Source organism: Aulostomus chinensis, chromosome 19, assembly GCF_037954235.1.
Source record: "Aulostomus chinensis isolate RoL2024-O1b breed Wild chromosome 19, RoL_Achi_v1.0, whole genome shotgun sequence".
NCBI lineage: Eukaryota > Metazoa > Chordata > Actinopteri > Syngnathiformes > Aulostomidae > Aulostomus > Aulostomus chinensis.
In genome coordinates, this window is record NC_141338.1 from 4,046,682 (window position 1) to 4,066,466 (window position 19,785).

General features: G+C 42.9%; 1 protein-coding gene across 1 annotated transcript; it reads right to left on the reverse strand.

The window, feature by feature from the left end:
• Nucleotides 1–1,095: 1,095 nt before the first annotated feature.
• On the reverse strand, nt 1,096–19,520 carry LOC147243709 (uncharacterized). Its single transcript, XM_086188234.1, has 4 exons — nt 19,380–19,520; nt 9,954–10,073; nt 2,621–2,706; nt 1,096–1,187 (listed from the first exon to the last, which is right to left on the reverse strand). The coding sequence occupies exons 1-4, from the start codon at nt 19,481–19,483 to the stop codon at nt 1,096–1,098; spliced, it is 402 nt and encodes a 133-aa protein (XP_086044360.1). The 5' UTR covers nt 19,484–19,520.
• Nucleotides 19,521–19,785: the final 265 nt, after the last annotated feature.

The window sequence follows — 19,785 nt, forward strand, 5'->3', positions numbered from 1 at the left end:
TCCTAGAAAACTAGTTTTTCATGACAGCGCCACCTTCCAAATTAACTATCACACAATTTACTGCAGAAGTACTCCCAGTTTTTAAAGGTCTATCCCACACAAATTGCATGTTGTTGTTGCAGCACTCATAGAATCTATGGGTGTTTAAGGGTCTTTTCCAGCTGAATTCTACTTTTTTGGAACTGACGCGTTTGGATGTGTAATTGCATCATATTATATATGATATATTATCATGAAAGATCCAAACAAACTTTTTGTGATGTCACTAGTCTGGTCCCAACCTCTCTTGTTTTTTGGGTCTTTTTTCTTTTCTTTTTTTTTTTGATGAGCAGACACTTCTACATGAAAACAGCTTTCGACAAACATTTTTCACAACGAGGCTCAAACACGCAACAGAAGTAACAAAAAGGAAAACGTGTTTTTTGAGTAGGGGGTCGATTTGACTTTAGTAAATGCTGCTTCTGTTGCGTCTAATTTCTTGTTTATGTTGATGCACAATACCGTAATGTTCCGAGCGCAGAGTTTGTTGTATTTCAAATCCGGTTCACCCTCTCCTGGGAGAGAATGATCTACGGCTCTGGGAGAATGGGACTGATGCTCTGTGAAGGCAAAACAAATGTTTGAGAAAATCCAGATGCAATTGTACTTGAGCCAAGCGTTTTCACATCGAGTGTGTGTCTGAAGAGCAGATGAGTGGTTATAAATTCTTGAACTTCAGAAGTTGTCTAATGCACAACATGTTTCCGTAGAACGTGCTCAGCGATGAGCTCCAGAGGATTCAGCATGCAGAAAAGAGCAGAATAAACTTGCAACATGTAAAAGTAAGACATCAAGACGCAAAAAAAGATGACAATTAAATCCCAAAATCACCTCTGCGAAATATTTTCCGAGCTGAATCAAGAAATGACTTTGCAGCAAGCTACCAAATACCAGCTCCTTAATTGCCCCCCACGGTGATCAATAAAGTTTTCTGAATCTGAATATTAGAATAAATACTGATTTTAGATGAGAAATTCATTCTTTGCATCCCAGCTTATTTGGTTAAAGGATATTAGCCATTTACACCGACAGCAGCCCATGTGGCGGGTATGTAAACTAGTCTGCAGGTAGCTTGCAGGTCTCGATCGCTGTGGAAGTTGCTACTGTGCAGAACTTGCAGCAGAAGCGTCCAGAATCCAGTAAACCAACTGAAACAAGAGACACGTGTGACAAGAGCAGGGCTGCGAGTCGCCCCATGAGCACAATGAAACGACGTGTGTCAAATCTGCAGACACATCTCTCTTGTCGCGCAGAACACAAAATTGGAGAAAAAAAAAAGAAAACAGAAATATGAAATGCGACGTGTTGCCGGCACTACGGAGGTTACAGTGAGTTCTTCATGCCGTTGGATTCAGGAAGCTTGGTGGAGGGCTGCAGTTAATACCCTTTAACAACGTGTAAAACTGCAGTTCTGTCCCGGACATTGGCAAAGGCCTGTGTCTGTGTCAGATGGATGCAATTCCCATCAATTCCTCTCGTTTTAACTGATGATGACGTGTAGCTCCACGCGGGAGCGAGCTGGCTCATATATTCCATGAAACGACGTGCCTGGATCCCTCCATAGATGTCAGTCACACGAATGAGAGAAGATGTTCTGCCTCCAGTTTGTTTTTTTTGCCGAGATTCATCATCATAACGCCACAACAATCTGTTTTTTGTTTGCTTTATGCAGGAAGATTAAAATAAAAACACATTGTAAGCATTTTATGGTGGTACCCGACTAAGATTTGGCACATCAATATGAAAGCTCCCCAAGGACAGCAAATTGTAGGCTTCATCTCAATAAAACCACCACAGATTAAATAATTTAACACCCACATTCTCACCTAAAGTATGCGTAAAATGTAAATACAGTAATAGTACAACAACAGCAGTATTCCTCTCCGCTCGTCCAGAAGGAAATCTCTTAGCTCGGGTTGAGGAATCAAGCCTCTGACTCCAACCATCAGTTGAACTGGATTGATCTGGATAGACCGGGCTGAACCCACTGACTTAAACATTTCAATTTATCCTGAAAATAAAACACGGTCACATTCAACCTGGGTGCGAGTTGTGTTTACTGATGAGTTCGGGTTGAAGCCATCACTAGGATCTGAAATGATCTGAAACATTCTAACGTCACACGTTTTCAGTTCCGGCTCAAATAAACAGGGATGACCATCATATTCAAGTGAGTCGTCCACAGCGCGATCGGAGAGGTCATGACGGACATTTCTGGTGGGCTGACCCGTATTGGAACATTACAAATAATTTGAGTCCCTATCAAACACTTTTTACCCATGAGGACGAACAAAAAGTTCCAGGTTGAAACATTCAGTCGACTGTTGCTGCGTAAATTTCTTGAATCAAAGCATTTTTTTTCCAACAGTTTAGCAGTTTTGTGACTGTAAGGTTTGTGTGTTCATGCTGATCAGACCATAAAAAAGCTATTTTACCAAAGTAATACAGTGAATACAAGTTGCTGTTCAATTAGAGCCACAACCAACAGATCATCATTGCATCACATGATAAAAGTTCAATAAAACCTCTCCCGTGACACCAACGCACAGTGAATCATACGATTTTGAAATATGAATCCCACCACGAGAGATTTTATTGATGGACGCCATGTTTGCAAACAGTAATTTCTCCTCCTCTGACAGCTTCATCTTGACTTTGAAGGCATCGCTACAAAGGAAACCACAATTAGAGGGACATGCTGGATGATTAAACGACAATGCAGCCATGACGGAGGGCCTTGCTCTCGCTGACAGCCTAATAAATATCACCAACCATGAAAAATGCATTGTTAGCATTGTCAGTGGCAGATCTGATCAAACCACATCGCTTGAATTCAATTGTACTGCATTCACCTCAAACAACTCAGCTGCAGGACACAATGAAATACAGACTCTGTGTTTTACAGTAACATTTCTTTTTTTTTGTTTCCACACTTACTCTTTTAAGAAATGTCACCTTTTCTTACCAATCAATACAAACGAGGAGAAACCGAAGTGTTTGGGTGACATTCACTGCAACATCTGATAATGATCAAGGACCCAAAATTACGATTGGTAACATTTGGGAATATGACACTCGACTGCCTCGTGCCGTCTGGACACCATGAGCTCTCAGAAAAGTATCAGTTTCCTTTGTGTTTTTCATGTTTTATCATGCTTTAACTCGCTGCAGTGATTTCTACGACAGGCTGAGAGGTGAATTTTAAAAAGTTGCAGCTGATGCAGCTCGTGGGAGGGTGAAAAGGCAGCGGGCTCCTCTTTCATCCTGCAAGATTTCTGCAGTTATCACTTAAATGTGTCCGTAGTCTTTAATTCGCTGGCTAACGCACAAAAGAGCCTCACATGTGGGCTGTAGAGCGTGTGGGTTTATAAAATGATCACATTCCATCACAGTTCACGTTAACCTCCTAAACTTGTGATTTTCCAATGAAATTTTCCTTTTTGTTCCTGTCAATGTTGAAAAATGACTGACAGGCTGTGTAACAACATCACATGTTCGGTATATCCTGGATCAGCTATTCCATCATTGCACACATTTATTGAAGACCGTTGCAAAAAAAAAAAAAAAAGAAACATCATGCCACGCTTTGAATTATGGACATTTTAGTGTGATGTCAGCAAACAGATTAAAAAAAAAAATCAATCCAAGATAATTGTGCCAAAAAACATCTGTCACATCTGCTTTTGTGGAGAGATAAAAACAGATCCGACAGTCAAGTGTGATAAGAAAACTCAGCTTAGGAACGGGAAGTTACCTCGCAAGAAGCAGAAGCTGCTCAGGTCGTTTTGGCCAATCAGCAACCTTTAAGGCGATAGGGGCGGGGTTTAGTAGTGATGAAAGTCTTCCTTTAAATCGGCAATAAAGAAGAGGTAGATGCTACCATAGCAACAGTTACATAAGAGCTGGAGAGGATTTCCTCACAGCAAACAATGCCACTGAAGGCTTTTCGCCATGGAAACGTGTTTCACTTCCACTGTGTTGCTTCTGCTTCTACGTCACCTCGATGACCTGCGACACGAAGCATTCATCACCCCCGTGAGCGGCGCGCAATCAGTTATGTTTCCACCTCGTTGGCTTAAGGCGTGGCTTGCTCCTTTTAAACTTTGTGTCACAATCAAAATCAGAGAATTACATTTAAAAACACGACATGACGTAAATCCGTGCAACTCATGTACATCAAGAGCCCTCGACGTCAACAACAAATGTAGCCTTTGTAAACAGAGAACCTGAAACGGTGGCTCGCCGGTTGTATGGTTGCTCTTGGAGTGCATTTTGGAAAGAACTTGAGAACTTTAATCTGTGCAAAACATCACATAAAATCAGGACTGAAGGGAAGAAAATTATGACCCATTTTGACTTCATAGAAAAGAAATTGTTTATTTCACAGGATCCCCATGAGCTGACGTCAAGACGATAGCTCGTCTTCCTGGGGTCCAGACAACACACACAAAAAAAACCCCAAACAATCGTCACAATCACTGCAGTATGTACGATTGCTAACCTCTACATTTTATTAGGGAAGTTTTACAGCCGTGAATTTAAATTTCAAAACTCAACTCCATTATTCAAGTTGTTCCAGGTTGATTGTTATTTTAAGTCTCTGAAGTTGAGGACGAATAAGAAATGTACATCAATGATTGACATCCATGCAGAGGCAGTCAACAAATAAGCTGTCACAAATACAATTCTCATATATATTATATACACACACACACACACACACACACTCATACATATATATATCCACACAGAATTGCCTCACCTGGGTTTTTTGCATTTTGTTTTTCTTTTTTCTTGATCTCTGTCATAATTTTTGTTACGTTATTATGTGACTGTAAATCTTGATGCTGCTGTTGCAGTTCAATAGTGAACTGGAATGACTGACTTTTTTTTAATGTTTGTACACTGCAACCTTTAAATAAAGTTCCTATTGGAAAAAAAAAAAAAAAAAGAGTTATGTTTCTACCTATTTGGTGGGAGTGTCCAAGGTGTCGTGCAGTCAGTGTGTATAAACCCGCTGGCATCATGAACTCACGGCGAGAGCTGCAGAAATTTATGGAAATTAACCGCAAATGACAATACGACTTCCTGCTACTGTGCTGCGTCTGGCTTTTTAAAGCCTTCATGATAAATAAGAGTTCTAAATGAAACCGCTTTTCCCCTGCTGTGCTGTTCGGAGCTCATGTTCGTTGCAGGAGGAGAAGTCCAAATTTTGTAGATGGGTTTTGATCAGATTTGATCGAACAAGTTTAGGAACAAGCGATTCCATTTTTCAGCTGATCCGGAATGCGGTCTGATGACATCATGTTGGCTGAGAGGAGCGAGGCCTCATCCAAATGCCCCCTGGTTCTCGATTTTGACCGAAATGAAAGCTTTCAGTGTGATCACGTTTTGTGCCCTAAATAGTTCCAAATTTCACTGCGATCACTCCAGCGTTTTAGAGTCAGTTGTGGATCAAAGTGGTGAACTAAACCCTCGATATTCAATCCAAACATCGAGGATAAACTTTAGTTATTAAAAATTAATCAAAAAAACGATTGATGACTCCATGAAGTAAGTATGCATCAGCCGTATCTGCGTGTACGTGTGAGGCAGATAGCTGGGAGATCCGTGCGTAAGCAGGCTTGTACATGTGTGTTTGTGTGTGTTGGTCAGAGAAGGCTTTGTTTCTGGGGTGTGTGTGTGTGTGTGTGTGTGTGTGTGTGAGAAGCGGGTGTGTTTGATTTCAAAGCAGGGCAAATGAAACCTAAAACTTGGGAAAAGCTGACAAAACATACCGATCCCAGGTGCTTAATGGGACAGGAGAAATGACCAGTTGACCAGCATCGGAGTCGACCCCTTCCTGCTGTAACCCCACCCACCCACCACCCTACCCCACCCCTGCCGGCCAGCCTCCATCTGCTAGATATTACAACTTCTGTTTATCCAACACATGTAACAGATGGGTGGTCTTGTGATAACACGGCGCGGGGCCTGTCATGTCACCCAGGGACACCCTCACTTGTCTCCCTCCTCACTATTAGTGCGGCGGGATGATGCCACAGTGGTGCCAGTCCCTGAATGGATGCGGACGTCTTTCAGACCGCCGCTGCTCCGCTTTAATCAGCCTGTCTTTCAGACGCCTCAGAAAGACACAAAAAGATGAGCCGAAGCCTGAGCTCGGGGAGCCGATTTGAGAAAGTTGCAGGTGTCAGGGGTGAGAGGTTGAAGGTCCCGCTCGTGTGGGTGGTTCTGATGAAGCCCTGTTAGCGGTTAATGAGGGCTGAACAGACACACTGATCACTCCTTGTAATTTGCAGGGGGCTAATCGCTGAATATTCCCTTTGACAAGAGAGATTACATGCAGGGTCCGAGGCTGGACAATAGAGATTTGCTATGTAACGTCTTCACTATAGACTCAGGACACAAAAAAGGGTGGCTCAGACTATAGGAGAGAGAGGAATTAGGGGGGGGGGGGGGGGCAGCAGGGGGGTGGATGTGACACCAGCCAAGAGGAGCCAGCACTGGGACAATGAAGATGGGGGGGGAGGCATAAGAGCACAAAGCGCAACATCACATGGGTCAACTTTGACCTTCCACATGTGCGCCAGGTATTCGGGATTGATTGAAATGAGGTAATAATGCTTTGATTCTTTTTCTTTCTGGTTTTAAATCAATGTGTTTGGTTTTTTTTAATCTTTATAGGACAGTCACATGACCACCGACCGGTGTGTGAGAGGTTTGCTGCCGTTGAGGCATCAATCCACTTCACCAACTTCACAATGTTTGATAGCTCGTCTCTCTGGGTGAGCTCTCATTCTAAACTTGACACTGTTCAAGGAAAAAAACCAATCAAATTCATCTATTAACAACCTGTCAAGCTGAAAGAAATCACAAGCAGACAAAGTTAAGATTTTTCCTTGGGAAGTTGAAAAAAAAAAAGAAATCAGAGCTGAAAGACAAGTGACTATAGGACTGAAATTCACCTGGTTGATGGACAGGTAACTTCCAAGACGGACAGAACTCACAATCACAGATCACACAAACCAACAAGAGTGCACCTACTGTGTTGTGAATATCCCTTCCTGTGTCCACTAGGTGGCACTGCAGATGACACACACGCGCACGCATAGATATTTTCGGCACTCTCGTCAGATGTGTGGTGTTCAGAAATGATTTGACCACATGGAGTACAGTTTCCTGTTCCACAGCAAATATCAAACATGGCCGCCTCACCACGGTAACATGTGACCCATCGGCAAACCGTTCAGATGTTTCTGAAAAAAATGGAGATAAAACCGGCCGACCCACCAGGAGGAGCAAGAGTTCTGAAACAAGTCATTTCCTGTTGCCACCAGGTGGCGCTGTGACTTATCTGCTCTGAAGTTTAAAGGGTTCTTGGCGGGTCCTCCGCCAAGTTTGATGAAAATTGGTCCCATAGAATTACTTGTTCTTGAGCAACTCTGCTGACGGACAAAAACATGACCTCCTTGGCGGAGATAATAAACGTCAATGTTGTGTTTACATCTTTATCGATACGGATGGAATTTTTAATGACCCTGTCACGAGTCCATCACCCACTTGCTCCACGAATGTCATTTTGGATCTGCAGTTGAAAACCAGAGGAGAGAATTTAGGTCTCAGTCTTTCTAACACATGGAAAGCCCATAACGCAGTGAGGCAGAACTCATATTAGTGGTTTTCAATGACATAAATGACTTTTACAGAGTCTGAATTATTCCACAGTAAAAGAGGCATGCACTCCTACATGTGTGAATCTACCATATATATATATACATACATACATATATATCCATACACACACCCACACACACCCCGGTGGTCCCGTAATGTACATTACATTTAGAGACTTGTCATATAATGTCACCAAATGCAGTTTGAGGTTCGGGTTTGCCGTGATGGTCACGTTAAAATCCATTAAACCGCTTATGAGCAAACTTCCATTCTGACTTTCTCAGAGTTGTGGAGTTCGAAACAGTGCATTGTGGGTATTTGGTCCTTTCCCGTTGGTAGATGGCGGGGCTGCTAGAAGTAGGCGAGGGCTCCTATCATCTGTTATAAAACTACCCATCGGTTCATCATCATGGGGCTTCCCAGAAACGTTTGTTTCACAATAAAGAAGAAACAAATAGAAGGGGGGAAAAAGGAAATTCTTGGGGAACCATAACACTGTTGAATGATTGTTTAGGTTTAAAAAAAAAAAACTCAGAAAAGGGATGATGAAGAATAACCTGCTGTGGTTTACCGCTACAAATGTTGCAACAGTAAACAAGCACCAAACAAAACAGTCTTGCTTTACATGTCATCTGATATACAATTTTTCTAGGTCATATTTGCGATGGCCACTAGAGGGCATCTGACCAACAGCAGGTAAAGTGGAGATCATCCCCATAAAATCCACCATCCACTTCCAACTGACATTACATTTTTTATTATTTAGAGTCATTATATATTAGTATTAAATTGACATGGTGAAATAGTCTTGTAACTGCTTTAAAATGTAATACCAGAAACTACAAAGGATTCTGAAGAATCCAGCAAAAATCAGAAAATGGGAAAGTGAAATCCATCCTTGGTTGTTATCCAAAATAGTTGGTGAACGTTAGCTTGCATGCTAACAGCTACCAAACGCAGAACATGCTAGCTTTCCCTCCTGCCTTTTTCAGAGTCTTCCCACTTTCCGTCTACTTGAGCGTTCACTCCCACCGACTCTCTTTTCAGGGAAGAGATACTGAGCAACTCCTCCAGCTCACACATCTGTGCCAGCGAGCCCATTTGCTGGAAGCGTTTTCACTGTGGCCGAGGAGGGTTAACAAAAAAAAAATGGACGCTGCAAACAAAGCAAAGCCACATCATCTTGATGCTAAAACTGACATGGATTTCCTTTTCCTCTGTAAGTGATTCCATTGAAATAAACTGATCTGCCACAGAAATTGTAATCCTTTTGAATGATTTTGTAATCAGGCCTTTAAGACGTATGAATGGTCTCAGCAGGGAACATTTCCAGGACAATGAACAGAGGAGGTTTGGCCGACTCATGTGATCTAATAATCATGCTTTGATTGGACCGTAATAAAGGAGGCTGAGTCAGAAGCCATATTCTTGGACACTGAAATCCAAACCTGCAGCTGCTGTGTTTTTGGACCCTGTTCTGTGTTACTGTGTTGTTTCCATGGTCACTCATGTTAACTCTCATTTGTTGTCTCCTCCTCTGCTCTCTCCCTTCCCTCGACATCCCTCGTGTCACTCATATTTGAAACGTGCGGCTTTTTGTTTTGCCAAAACATCCTTTGGGTTTGGCACACATGCAGAAACCAAAGGATGCATGCAACATGTTGTAAAAGCCTGCAAAGACGGACAGGATTTTTTTTTCTTCCTTCCCCCTTGAGAAGGCTTTTTTTTTTTCTCCCTGCGAGGACCACCAAAGTTGTCAGCTTTAAACTCAAATTAATTACAATCTTTAGGATGTGTCTGACATCAGATGTTGGTCTGTTCAAGTCTGTGTGCGTTTGCTTTCAACTGTTTCGCATATCTTCACATGCACTAAATTGAGCTCGAATCCCACAGGCGCAGTGACAGTCATGGGAATCTTGAAGCTGCACATCGAACAGAAACTCCCAGTGGCAGCCCGACGAGTCCTCCCTGGGCTGTGTCACCGGCGTTTTCGCAGGAAATGATACTCCGTCTTGCACAGTTTCGGGGGTACAAAGACGATTGTGAAACATGAGGTGCCAGTGGGGAGAAGAGGTAAATATACTAGGTGGAGCCTTGATTTAACAGCTGACGTTTTGAAAGCCCAGTGCATATAAAAGCCTGCCATCAACACATATAATCTCTTAGCTGAGCCCATTGAAAGCTGGGTCCCAGGGGTTAATTCTCCCATCACTCCATGTTTGAATCAACTCCTGACTCACATTGAGATGAAAGCCACAGAGTCCCAGGACCGAGCCTGGACTCTGAGGCCCACTGATCCTGGACGACTGGAGCGGATTATTGCATGTTCGTCTAGTCGGACCTCCATCGGGACAGGGAAACTGAAAAGAAAAACAATAATTAGAGATAATTGCTTGTGTCCAAACACGAGCGTTAAAGCCCTCCTCCCTCCCATCTCCTTTCATAGTATGTGAGGTGGAATGAAAGGGACACCCCCCTGTTTTGACAGCTGGGCAGGCGAACATAATTTGTGACAGCTGAACTGAAACGTCTTTAACCGCAGGGAAAGACACAGAGTAAGGAGGATTTGGGCCGAGGGAGAGAGAGAGAGAGAGAGTGAGGGAGAGGGATCAGAAAGAAGCTACAAGAAAGGAAGAAGATATCAGAAGAAAAGAGACAGAGGAGAACTGAGGGGAAGCGATTGCCGTGTAAAGAGGTGGAATTGCAGGGAGGTTAAAAAAAAGGGGGGGGGGGTTGAATTGGTCACACATCATAAAAGAGAGGCAAATTTAAAATAACCCTACAAAAGAAGACAGGATAAGAGAGTTGGAGTGTAAAAGAGGAGGATATTATACAGCAGAGCTCGGCTGAACATGGTGTCATGCCAGGTTTGACACATTGGGTTAATTTGCTGCTCCCTGGAGGTGACCCTTGAACTTCAGAGACACGGGGTCGAATTCAGCTCCGAGTGAGACAGCCGAAATCATGTCAGTCTGAGGATCGGGTCAAAGGTCACCTCTGAGATTCTTGGTATATAGGCCAAAACAAGGACCATATGTGGACGGAAACACATTTGAAACAAAAATAAGTCTTCCCTCTTCCAACTGGCCCTTTTTCTTCACCTCTCTTCCCGCCCTGAACATCGCGACCCACCACAGACTTTCTGCCCTAATTCAATAAAGTCATAAATACCAGCGTAACAGCAAATTGACATAATGTTGGCCGTGTGCCCTTTAAATTGTCAGTGACAGAAGTTTTCCCAAAGGTGAAATATTAATACAAACACAGGATTTCTTTTCCAAAATACCCAGCGCCCAAACTCTCCCATGTTTACTTTTCTCCTTGCTCCTAATTTCTGTCCGTGTGAAATGTTATACTTACTGTTGTATTTACTGACAGGGAGGAATGGAAACCTGGGAGCAAGGAGGGTAATCCTTACGGGGGCTTTGCTAAGCCAAATAAGTGAGTCTCTGTCCTTTCAGTTTCACTTCATACGACCAGGAGAAACCCTTTCACCATCTGGGAACTTTGAGTCCGTCGCTGATTAATCACCATTCAAACAGTAAATAAACTAAGCATTAATAATTTCTCGCTATTTGCTTTTTGTTGAAGTTTCTTTCGCTGCTGCATCGAATAGTATTGAGACATGGTTTCCTACCGATATTCCCCAAAGTTTATTATATTACAATACTCTCCTGTGTTACTGTAAACCAAAACCAAGCTGCTTGAGGTTGTGGCTGCTGAGGATTAATGCTGTTAATGTATCCAATAAGGTTTACATTCCATGCTATACATACATTTTCTATCAAGTGGTTTATAATGAATATATATATATTATTAAAGATAAAGATCATTCTACCCAGAATGCAATAGCAAATATTGAAAAAAAAATTGCTACATTTTAAAACTACAACAATTCAGAGTATAAAATACTTGAGCTGAAGTATTTCCTACAGTACATGCACCTCAAGATGTCAGGGTTTTTACGAGGAAACAGGACCCAAACACGGACGGTTGCCACGGGGAGTTCCACAGAAAGTATTTCTCATCAAAAAGGTGAAGTAAAAAAACAGCGAGGTTCAAAGGAAGAAAACAAAGTAACACCAAAAGGGGTCAACGGGCCAAAGTCCTGGACGAATACGAAGTGCAAACCAAACCAGGAAACTAAAAACTTACTGGGGAACGCAGAGGAGCCGGGAACACGAGAGAGTGACCAGCGACGGAAACAGCAACCGCAAGAATGAACCGACACCAGACAATGGGAAACACACAAGGAGACGAGACACAGGTGGTGCAACAATCACAGGTGAGACACATGAGGGAATCACAGCAGGGCGCACACAGGAAGACAGGGCACCAACTACAAAATAAAACAGGAAATCAAGACACGGATCATGACACAGGACCTTTATAACAGCCGCGATGTGTCAACTAGCATTAGTATGCAGTTATTGGTGTTAAGTACAATGAATGTGTCGCATATATACTGTTTATACTCTTGACAAAGATAACACAAAACTATGGAAGAAGTGGCATTGTCACATGACATGTTAGCATTCAAAAAATTCATCATAAATATGATGTTAAAACAGCATCATCACATATTGGAGATTGTATTGTGAGTGATTATTGTGCTTGTGCTTAAGTTGCACAGTGGTGATAAAGCACCCGTTGCTAAAGGCAACAGAAGAGTCAACAGGGCGGGAGGGAATGAGGAGGGTTGAGTTCACCTGAGCTCAGTCTAATTTGTTACATGTTTTGATGAATGTTAATTAAAAGAGACTGATGTGAATTTTTGCTGCTTCTCCAAATGAAATATTCCACTGATGGCGACTGATACCCAGGTCAGTTTGAGCTTTGAGCTTTTTTGTTGTCCGTCACGTCTCCCACGCGCTTACGTAAAGACTGGCGTCATCTGCATAGAAGAGTGAGTATTTAGACAGGGCGTTTTCATGAGTAGAAAGTACAGCCAAAATACACCTCAAATACAAATTATTCACTGGTAAGTCTTAACTGGTGAGTCGTGCTTTCTGTTCCACACGTGTGGAGGTGTTAAGATTAGAACCTGAAGGTTTACGTGATTGAAGGACAAATAAAAAAAAAACCCTCTGCTGATTTGGACCGGAAATTTTTTAAAAAGCTAAAAACAAATGAAGAAATAAATAAAATAAAGTACAAGAAACTTTTCCCCCCGAAATTGCTAGTAGTCCCAGTTTTTATTTTTCACAACAGAGAAATTGTATAAATAAGAAAATGAGTGGAACTTAAACTTGATTTTAACAGTAAGTCACACAACCTTTGATGCAAACACAAGAGCTGTATTTCATTTATTATTCAATATGCCACATCTGGTGTTAATAATTACCAGATATTGTGATATATTGCCATTTTACAGCCTCGTTAAAGTAATATGCTGTCCTCCTAAGGACTACTTAAGCATCTTATCATATGCAAAATGAAATATAGGCTAAGTGCTGTCCTCGAATGTAATTATCAGCTGCACTCGTTTTCCACATGATATGTCTTCCTGTGGTGTGACGAAGCGCTGACCCTTGCAAAAGTCACATGTAATTGCGTTCAGAATACATTCAAATCCGCTGCGGTTGACCTCATAACGCTTTTTATTTCCAATAACGCAGCAACATGAAGCTGACCCTGGTCTGCTCTCCGTGAATGAGCTGAGCACCTGCTCTCCGAGGTGAGCCGGGTGGACGTAAAAACGCCGAGATGGGAAAGTTATTACAGACACAGACGGGGTGGGGGCGGAGGAAGAGAGAGGGAGATGACTTTATCAGCACGAAATACCATCATCATTACCTCACTCTGGAGCCCCAGAGTGACCATCGAGAGGGAGAAGGATTATTTTCTGACCACATGACGTAAGTCGTTCCCACGCTTTGATCCATTTTTTTTTTTTTTTTTTTTTTTTTTTGGTCATGAGATGTAACTTTTACAGTTTAAGTTATACTTCAACCGGGAGTGGGAACAAGCATCAAGATCACCTTGATTAATGAAAAGCAGTCAAATTTGGGGGGAAAGTTATGTCTTCTAGCCACAAAAATGATGTATTTCCTCTCACAATGTCTACGGCACAGCTTCATGCATCACTGTTATATTTTTTTTTAAAAAATAGGGAAATGATTTTATTGTGCAGTTATGATTTGTTACCACCATTTTATCTATGAAAATCAATGAATCACACGGCGCTTACATTTTGTTTTAATATTTATTTCTGGAGCACAAATCAATAATATTTTTGGAATGACTTGTGCCCTGTGGCCAAAAAACATATTTTCCTCTCTCTGTGTCAACTGTGGGAAGCTTTACATGAGAATACTTGAAAAAAATGAAAAACAACCTTATTGTAGAGATGTTACTTGTTCCTACAAAATGATTAGCCCACAGTTAATTTATTAAATTGTGGGAATAATTAAATCTCATGGGTAAAAATAAGTCACATTTTGGGAACATGTTACATTTCGTGACAACAAATTAATTAGTTGTGGGGACCACTTACATGTCAGGGGGAACAGTTTATTCGAAATTTGGAAATAACAAATACATCCTCTGACCACGAGTACTTTTTTCTCTGTCCATGTTTACTGCATGGCTCCATACCATACAGCTCTTTTATTTGAATTGGAATTTCGAGATGTAATTGTTCCCAAATTGCAATTATCATCACGTAGTCAAAACATGGGAACAAGTTATCTTGCGGCCACATAATTATTGAACTGTGGGAATAAATTCAATCTTGAGGGTACAAATGAATCTAAGCATGGGGACGGGACGTGTGTGGTGGTTACAAATTCCTCCAAAAGTGAGATTATCTTTTCTTCTCTCTTGGTGTCACCACGGCCACCCGGGTGCTCCGTACCTTAGGGTGAATGAAAAAATACTTTAACTTTGCTGTAGCTGATAGTTTTACTGCGTTCGTTCGGGGAAAACAGGAGCAGTCTTCTGCGTGAAAAACAGTGTCGAAAGAATGTTTGTGAGAGTGTGTGTTTTCTTTATTTGTGCATATGGTGTGTGTTAGCGGGAGAAGCAGTTACGTGTTTCCATGTATACAAGGATGAGTATGCAAATGGGTTATTATGCCGAGGAGGTCTGCAAATCATTTCCTGTGGGTTGACTATTTATCTGATCCCCTTGAGGTTTAGAGGCTCGTCTAGAAAAAGAGAGAGGAAAAAACAAGATTGAGGGAGGTTGTTTTTCCCTGGATCCTGAAGAAAAGACACACTGGCATTTCTCACCACCTTTTTTTCACCAGCATAATAAAAAGTGTGAGGAGTGTCTGTCACCAAGCGGTGAAACCAGCTAAATCCCCACTCGGTGCGAGCGTGTGTGACCTATAAACTCTTAACGTTTGTGCACAGATACAAACCTGCTCTCTGGGTGGTGACGTTACTGGTGAGCAAACTTAAAACTGCAAACGACAAAAGCTGGAACAACAGGAAGATAATCTACATTTGATTGGTTTCACGTGTTCTTCATAAACAACAAAGTTTTCCTGTGCCTCCAGCGTGTTTTCCTGCCAACATGGAATCCATTTGTCCCCTGTCTTCATGCCCTGTAGTTGCACAGGCTCTTGCGTAGCACATCACACACACACACACACACACACACACACACACACACACATGGAAGCAGGCACAGAGCGAGCCCACCACTGTGGGATCTTTTGATATACGGTCAGGAACTTATTTTGAAAACAGCCACTTTCAGCTGCTAAAAATAATCACGAGGGACTCAGAGACGAAAATGTGAATGAGCCTCGCCAGATCAGCCTCTCCTGTCTCTAAATTTCAGAGAAGTTCAGACAGAAGCCTCTAACGTCATGTTTGTGAAATGCTGTTGGTTGGGTTTTTTTCCCCCCTCAGATAAAGCAAATGCCACACACGCATACAGACACAATAATCAATCATCAATAATCACATTACTGCTGCAATGTTTGTTGGCACAGGTCCCGCCACAGTTATGAGAGAAGTCTAATAAGGACCAGGGTCTCTGGGGAGCGCCTGCTCCCTCCAGGGGCAGGGCTAGACACAAGAACCAAAGACTTGAGGCCAGGACATCTCCCGTGGTCTTCCTCGTGCTGGGTCCAGGAAACAGTGAGATCAATGTGGCCCCTTACACCACTGCTCTTCTATGGGGGTCTTAGGAGGTCCGATCTTCTCCTGCTTATGAGGCACCAGCAGGCTTTTTGGACACCTGGTCTGTTCCTGGTCCTGAGATGTCAGCTGCAGCAACAGCTTGGACATCCTTAGACCCCCAGAGAAGAGCAGTAGTGGAAGGAGCTGTGATGACCCCACTGTCCTCTGGGCACACCATAAGGAGGACCACAGGAGATGTCCTGGAGAGTAATCCACGATCTTGAGGTGATAGTCTGGATGACTGACAGTCTCAGAACTTGTTTCTAGCCTTACACTTGAAGGAACAAGCACCAGCCAGAGGCCCAGCCGTGCTCACTGAAACCAGGTCCGTTCTTGTCCTCTAAATGCTGGCTGACCCTGCTGAACTCCAGCCTGATCCTGGGTCATTTGCAATCACCGTGACTCAAGCCTGGCCCTGGTCCCTGCCACCTTCAAGCCTGTTCTACCCAGCTGCAGCCTTCCAAGTTACATTTCAGCCCTCTAATCAGCAGCAGGCCCCTGAAGGCCACAGCAGGCCAAGTCATCTTAGCCATGCAACAGCTAACTAGCAAAGTCCCCAGACCTGCTGCCATCCGAGCCACCAAAGCATCTCCTTCTGCAGTCCCAGTCTTCAGAGCTCCAGAGAACCAAGTCAAAGAACCAGACCTTCAGTGACTCAAGTCTCCAGCTGCAGCCACTCAAGTCATCGCAGTCATGGCCACAACTTCTCCAGGGTCACTTTCTAATGTGGCTCCTCCTCTGTCACCGGCCACCAGTGGGATTCCACCTCTGCTGCTGACCTACGGGGGAATCCCTCCTCCAGCCTTCAGGGAGGTTTTCCTTTGCTGGGGTCACTATCTTGAGCAGATCTGCCTTTGTTGCCTGCTTTGAAGGTTCCATCTTTGGTGGTTCCAGTGGTCTGCTGAGCCTCCCGGTTGTCTTCTGGACCAGCTTCAGCTGTTCCTCTTGCCCTCTGGCTCTCTCAGCTTTCCCTGAACGTGTCTGCTTTGCCCATGTTCACCTCCACCTGGAGTTTCCACTTCTCTGCCCTTAAGCCTTCCGGGCCGTCCACCCAGGGCCAAGCACCTGAGCCTCCCAGACCGCCTCCTTTGGTCCGGGGTTACAAAATCGAACCCTGCAGATTGTTTGTCTGTCCACGGTCTCTGAGAGGGAGTTAATTTTTGTTTGTGATGGTTACGGCACTGAAAATGCTTTAAGAGCAACATGTTTCTGTTTGATGTCAGAAATATTGTCTCCTGTGGACGATCTGCGAAAGTCAGCCAGCAGGATTCATCGTAGCTGCGTCTTTGGTAGAGAGAGCAAATTCATTCCACAATGCAAGTTACATAAAATACCAAACAGCAACTTTGATGTGATCACTGTTGGATGCTGCTAAACAGTTAAACGCACCTTGAGAAATTAGCAATGAAAAACCCTCTAACGGGCGGTGGGACTGTCATTGCCACTGAACAGAGCAAACATTAAACCGACATTCAGATTATTTCAAATTGTAGCAGCGAAAGTTTCCAAAGCAAATAGGTCAGGCTGAGTGTTGGGTGACATGGTGCACAAGACATCTGTCGCTTTTAAGGAATGGTGCAGCCTTAAAAGGGGTCTTTGAGGGTTGAATATTTTACTCAGCATAAACATCATAGCTTCTGTGGTGAGTAAGAACAAGATGATGCAGAATAGATGCTGTCAGACCGCGTCCAACCGGATCACACTTAAAGCCACAGAAACACGAGGGGGAGCTGAGTTTGTTGAAAGGTTTAATAAAGACGTAGGGGGGGGGGGGGGGATGGCTGTACCATTTTTTAAATTTTAATTTTCTGCTCTGTCAGACCTGCGTTTATCAGTCCAACGTATCCCAGCTCCTTCTTACAACAGAATAACCTCACACAATAAACTCAGATTAGAGGCTAAACACCAACTCAAGCTGTTTGTGAGTTGCACCTTCTTATTAGCATGCACCATACGAGAGTACGCTGGCGGAACAATGCAAACACAAAGGCTGGGTCCCCTCACTACCAGCATGCTGGGAGAGCAAGGTCAGTGCTAATTACTCTCGTCTAATCACCATTTCCAGGGATTATCTGACCCTTTTGGAAGTTTTTTTTTCTTTCTTTCTTTCTGGATTTCAAAAGGAGAATTCAGTTTCACATGTAGTTTCCAAATCCGTCCACTAATGTTTAGCTGGGAGCACATGTGGTTTGGTGAGAGGGCTTCCAGCTCAGGCCTCCTGCAGCAATTAAAGCACTTTAGAAGCCAAACAATAGCTCATCTTGGCAAACACGTGACTGAAAATGCAGACAGCAGAAATAAAAATGAAGAGGGAAAAGCACACACACACACACACACACCTGTTGCGTTCAGACGTCACGCATACGGAACACGCAGGCTTTCTTAAATTAACGCTCCTGAGAGGAAAAGAGTGTGCAAATAATTAATATCTTTAAACGATATTCAATTGGAATTATTACTCTTACGATCAAGCACAAATAATTCATAATAACCCACTTTAAACTCATATCAGGTCTGTCTTGGGACTTCCACTTTCCCTCCTCCCTCGGTGTTTGAGGCCCGTGTTCCGTCATACCTACTTTTGCAAATCGTTTCACATTTTCTCCAAAATGGTGAAATAATGACTTTGTGTCGGCCACCCGCGTTTTACTGCGCTGTAAAAATAATGAAAGTCATATTGCGCTGCGGTTGGAAGGAGGTGCCGAGGCTATCTGGAGGCTTTGTGCTGCTTGGAACGGGGTTTTGTGAGTGATGCAAAAATATATATTTTTGTATTTATCGCGTCAATATTTACTTCTGCGTCACCTCATTTCATTCATTTTTTTATTTTCATCTGTTTTATTTCCCTTTGTTTAATCTCGATTTATTTTTTGTGCAGCTTTGACGTCTGATTTTCGGAGACTGCTGTATTTTTCAACTGATTAATGCCTGATGATTGCTTTACTAGTGTTTTTTAAAAAAAAACATTTTAACAGGTCTAGCAATTATTGAACCATCAAGATGATAAAATTGACTTTTTACCAACAATATAAATGATTCAAGTGGATTTTTTTTTAACTTTTTCACGGTTGCAGTTAACATCCAAATCTATTAAAAAAAATAACGACTTTTAACAAACTCATGTATCAATAAATGCGTGAAAATGGTTGCTTTCATTAACTTTCACCTGCTGTGTACGGACATGACCTGGAGACGTGACGCTGAACGTACCTCGGTTGTGATGAAATGATTTTATTGTTATTCGTTTCCAAATAAGATGAATATCCACATATATTAACAAATTAACGCAAGGCAACAATTTATGGGTAAAAAAAACAAACAATAGTAATTGATTGAATAGCATAAAGCGATTTTAAAGTGCTGCTAAGAAATCAGAAAAATGATTAGATTTGAACAGGAGAGGAGACGATGGAGCCGAACACACCAGGAGGATTAGAGTCCCAGCTGACTGGCAGAAGTCAGACTGGACTCAGTTCTGGTTAGTAAGAGTGTTAAAGGACGCTGTAATTGCCGGTGTGATCCTGCTAAACCCACCTGACCTGCCCCGTGAGTGGAGGTGCTGATTCCCTCAGTGTTTCTGCCCCCGTGTGGTGCTCGGACTCGTCTCTCCTGCGGCTCCTCCTGGATCCCTGCGTCATGAGTGCGTCCACAGCTCATCCACTACGCACCGGTAGAGCCGTGACTGCACGTCCAGAGCTCTCCTTTTTTAACTGCTCGTGTTTGATGGTGTAAACACAACGACGTGACCAACTACAGCAGAGTGTCAGGTGATTGTCGTTACTGTTTCATCCTGATCCTCCCTTCCTACCGGTGTTTGAACTGGTTTTAGGAGTCTCTGTCCAGTTGATTCCCTGTTTGTTTCTTCGCTGTCTGCATCCTCAGTCTGCATTTAACTGTCATGTAGTTTGTGCTGCAATTGGACGACTCCAATTTCTGAATT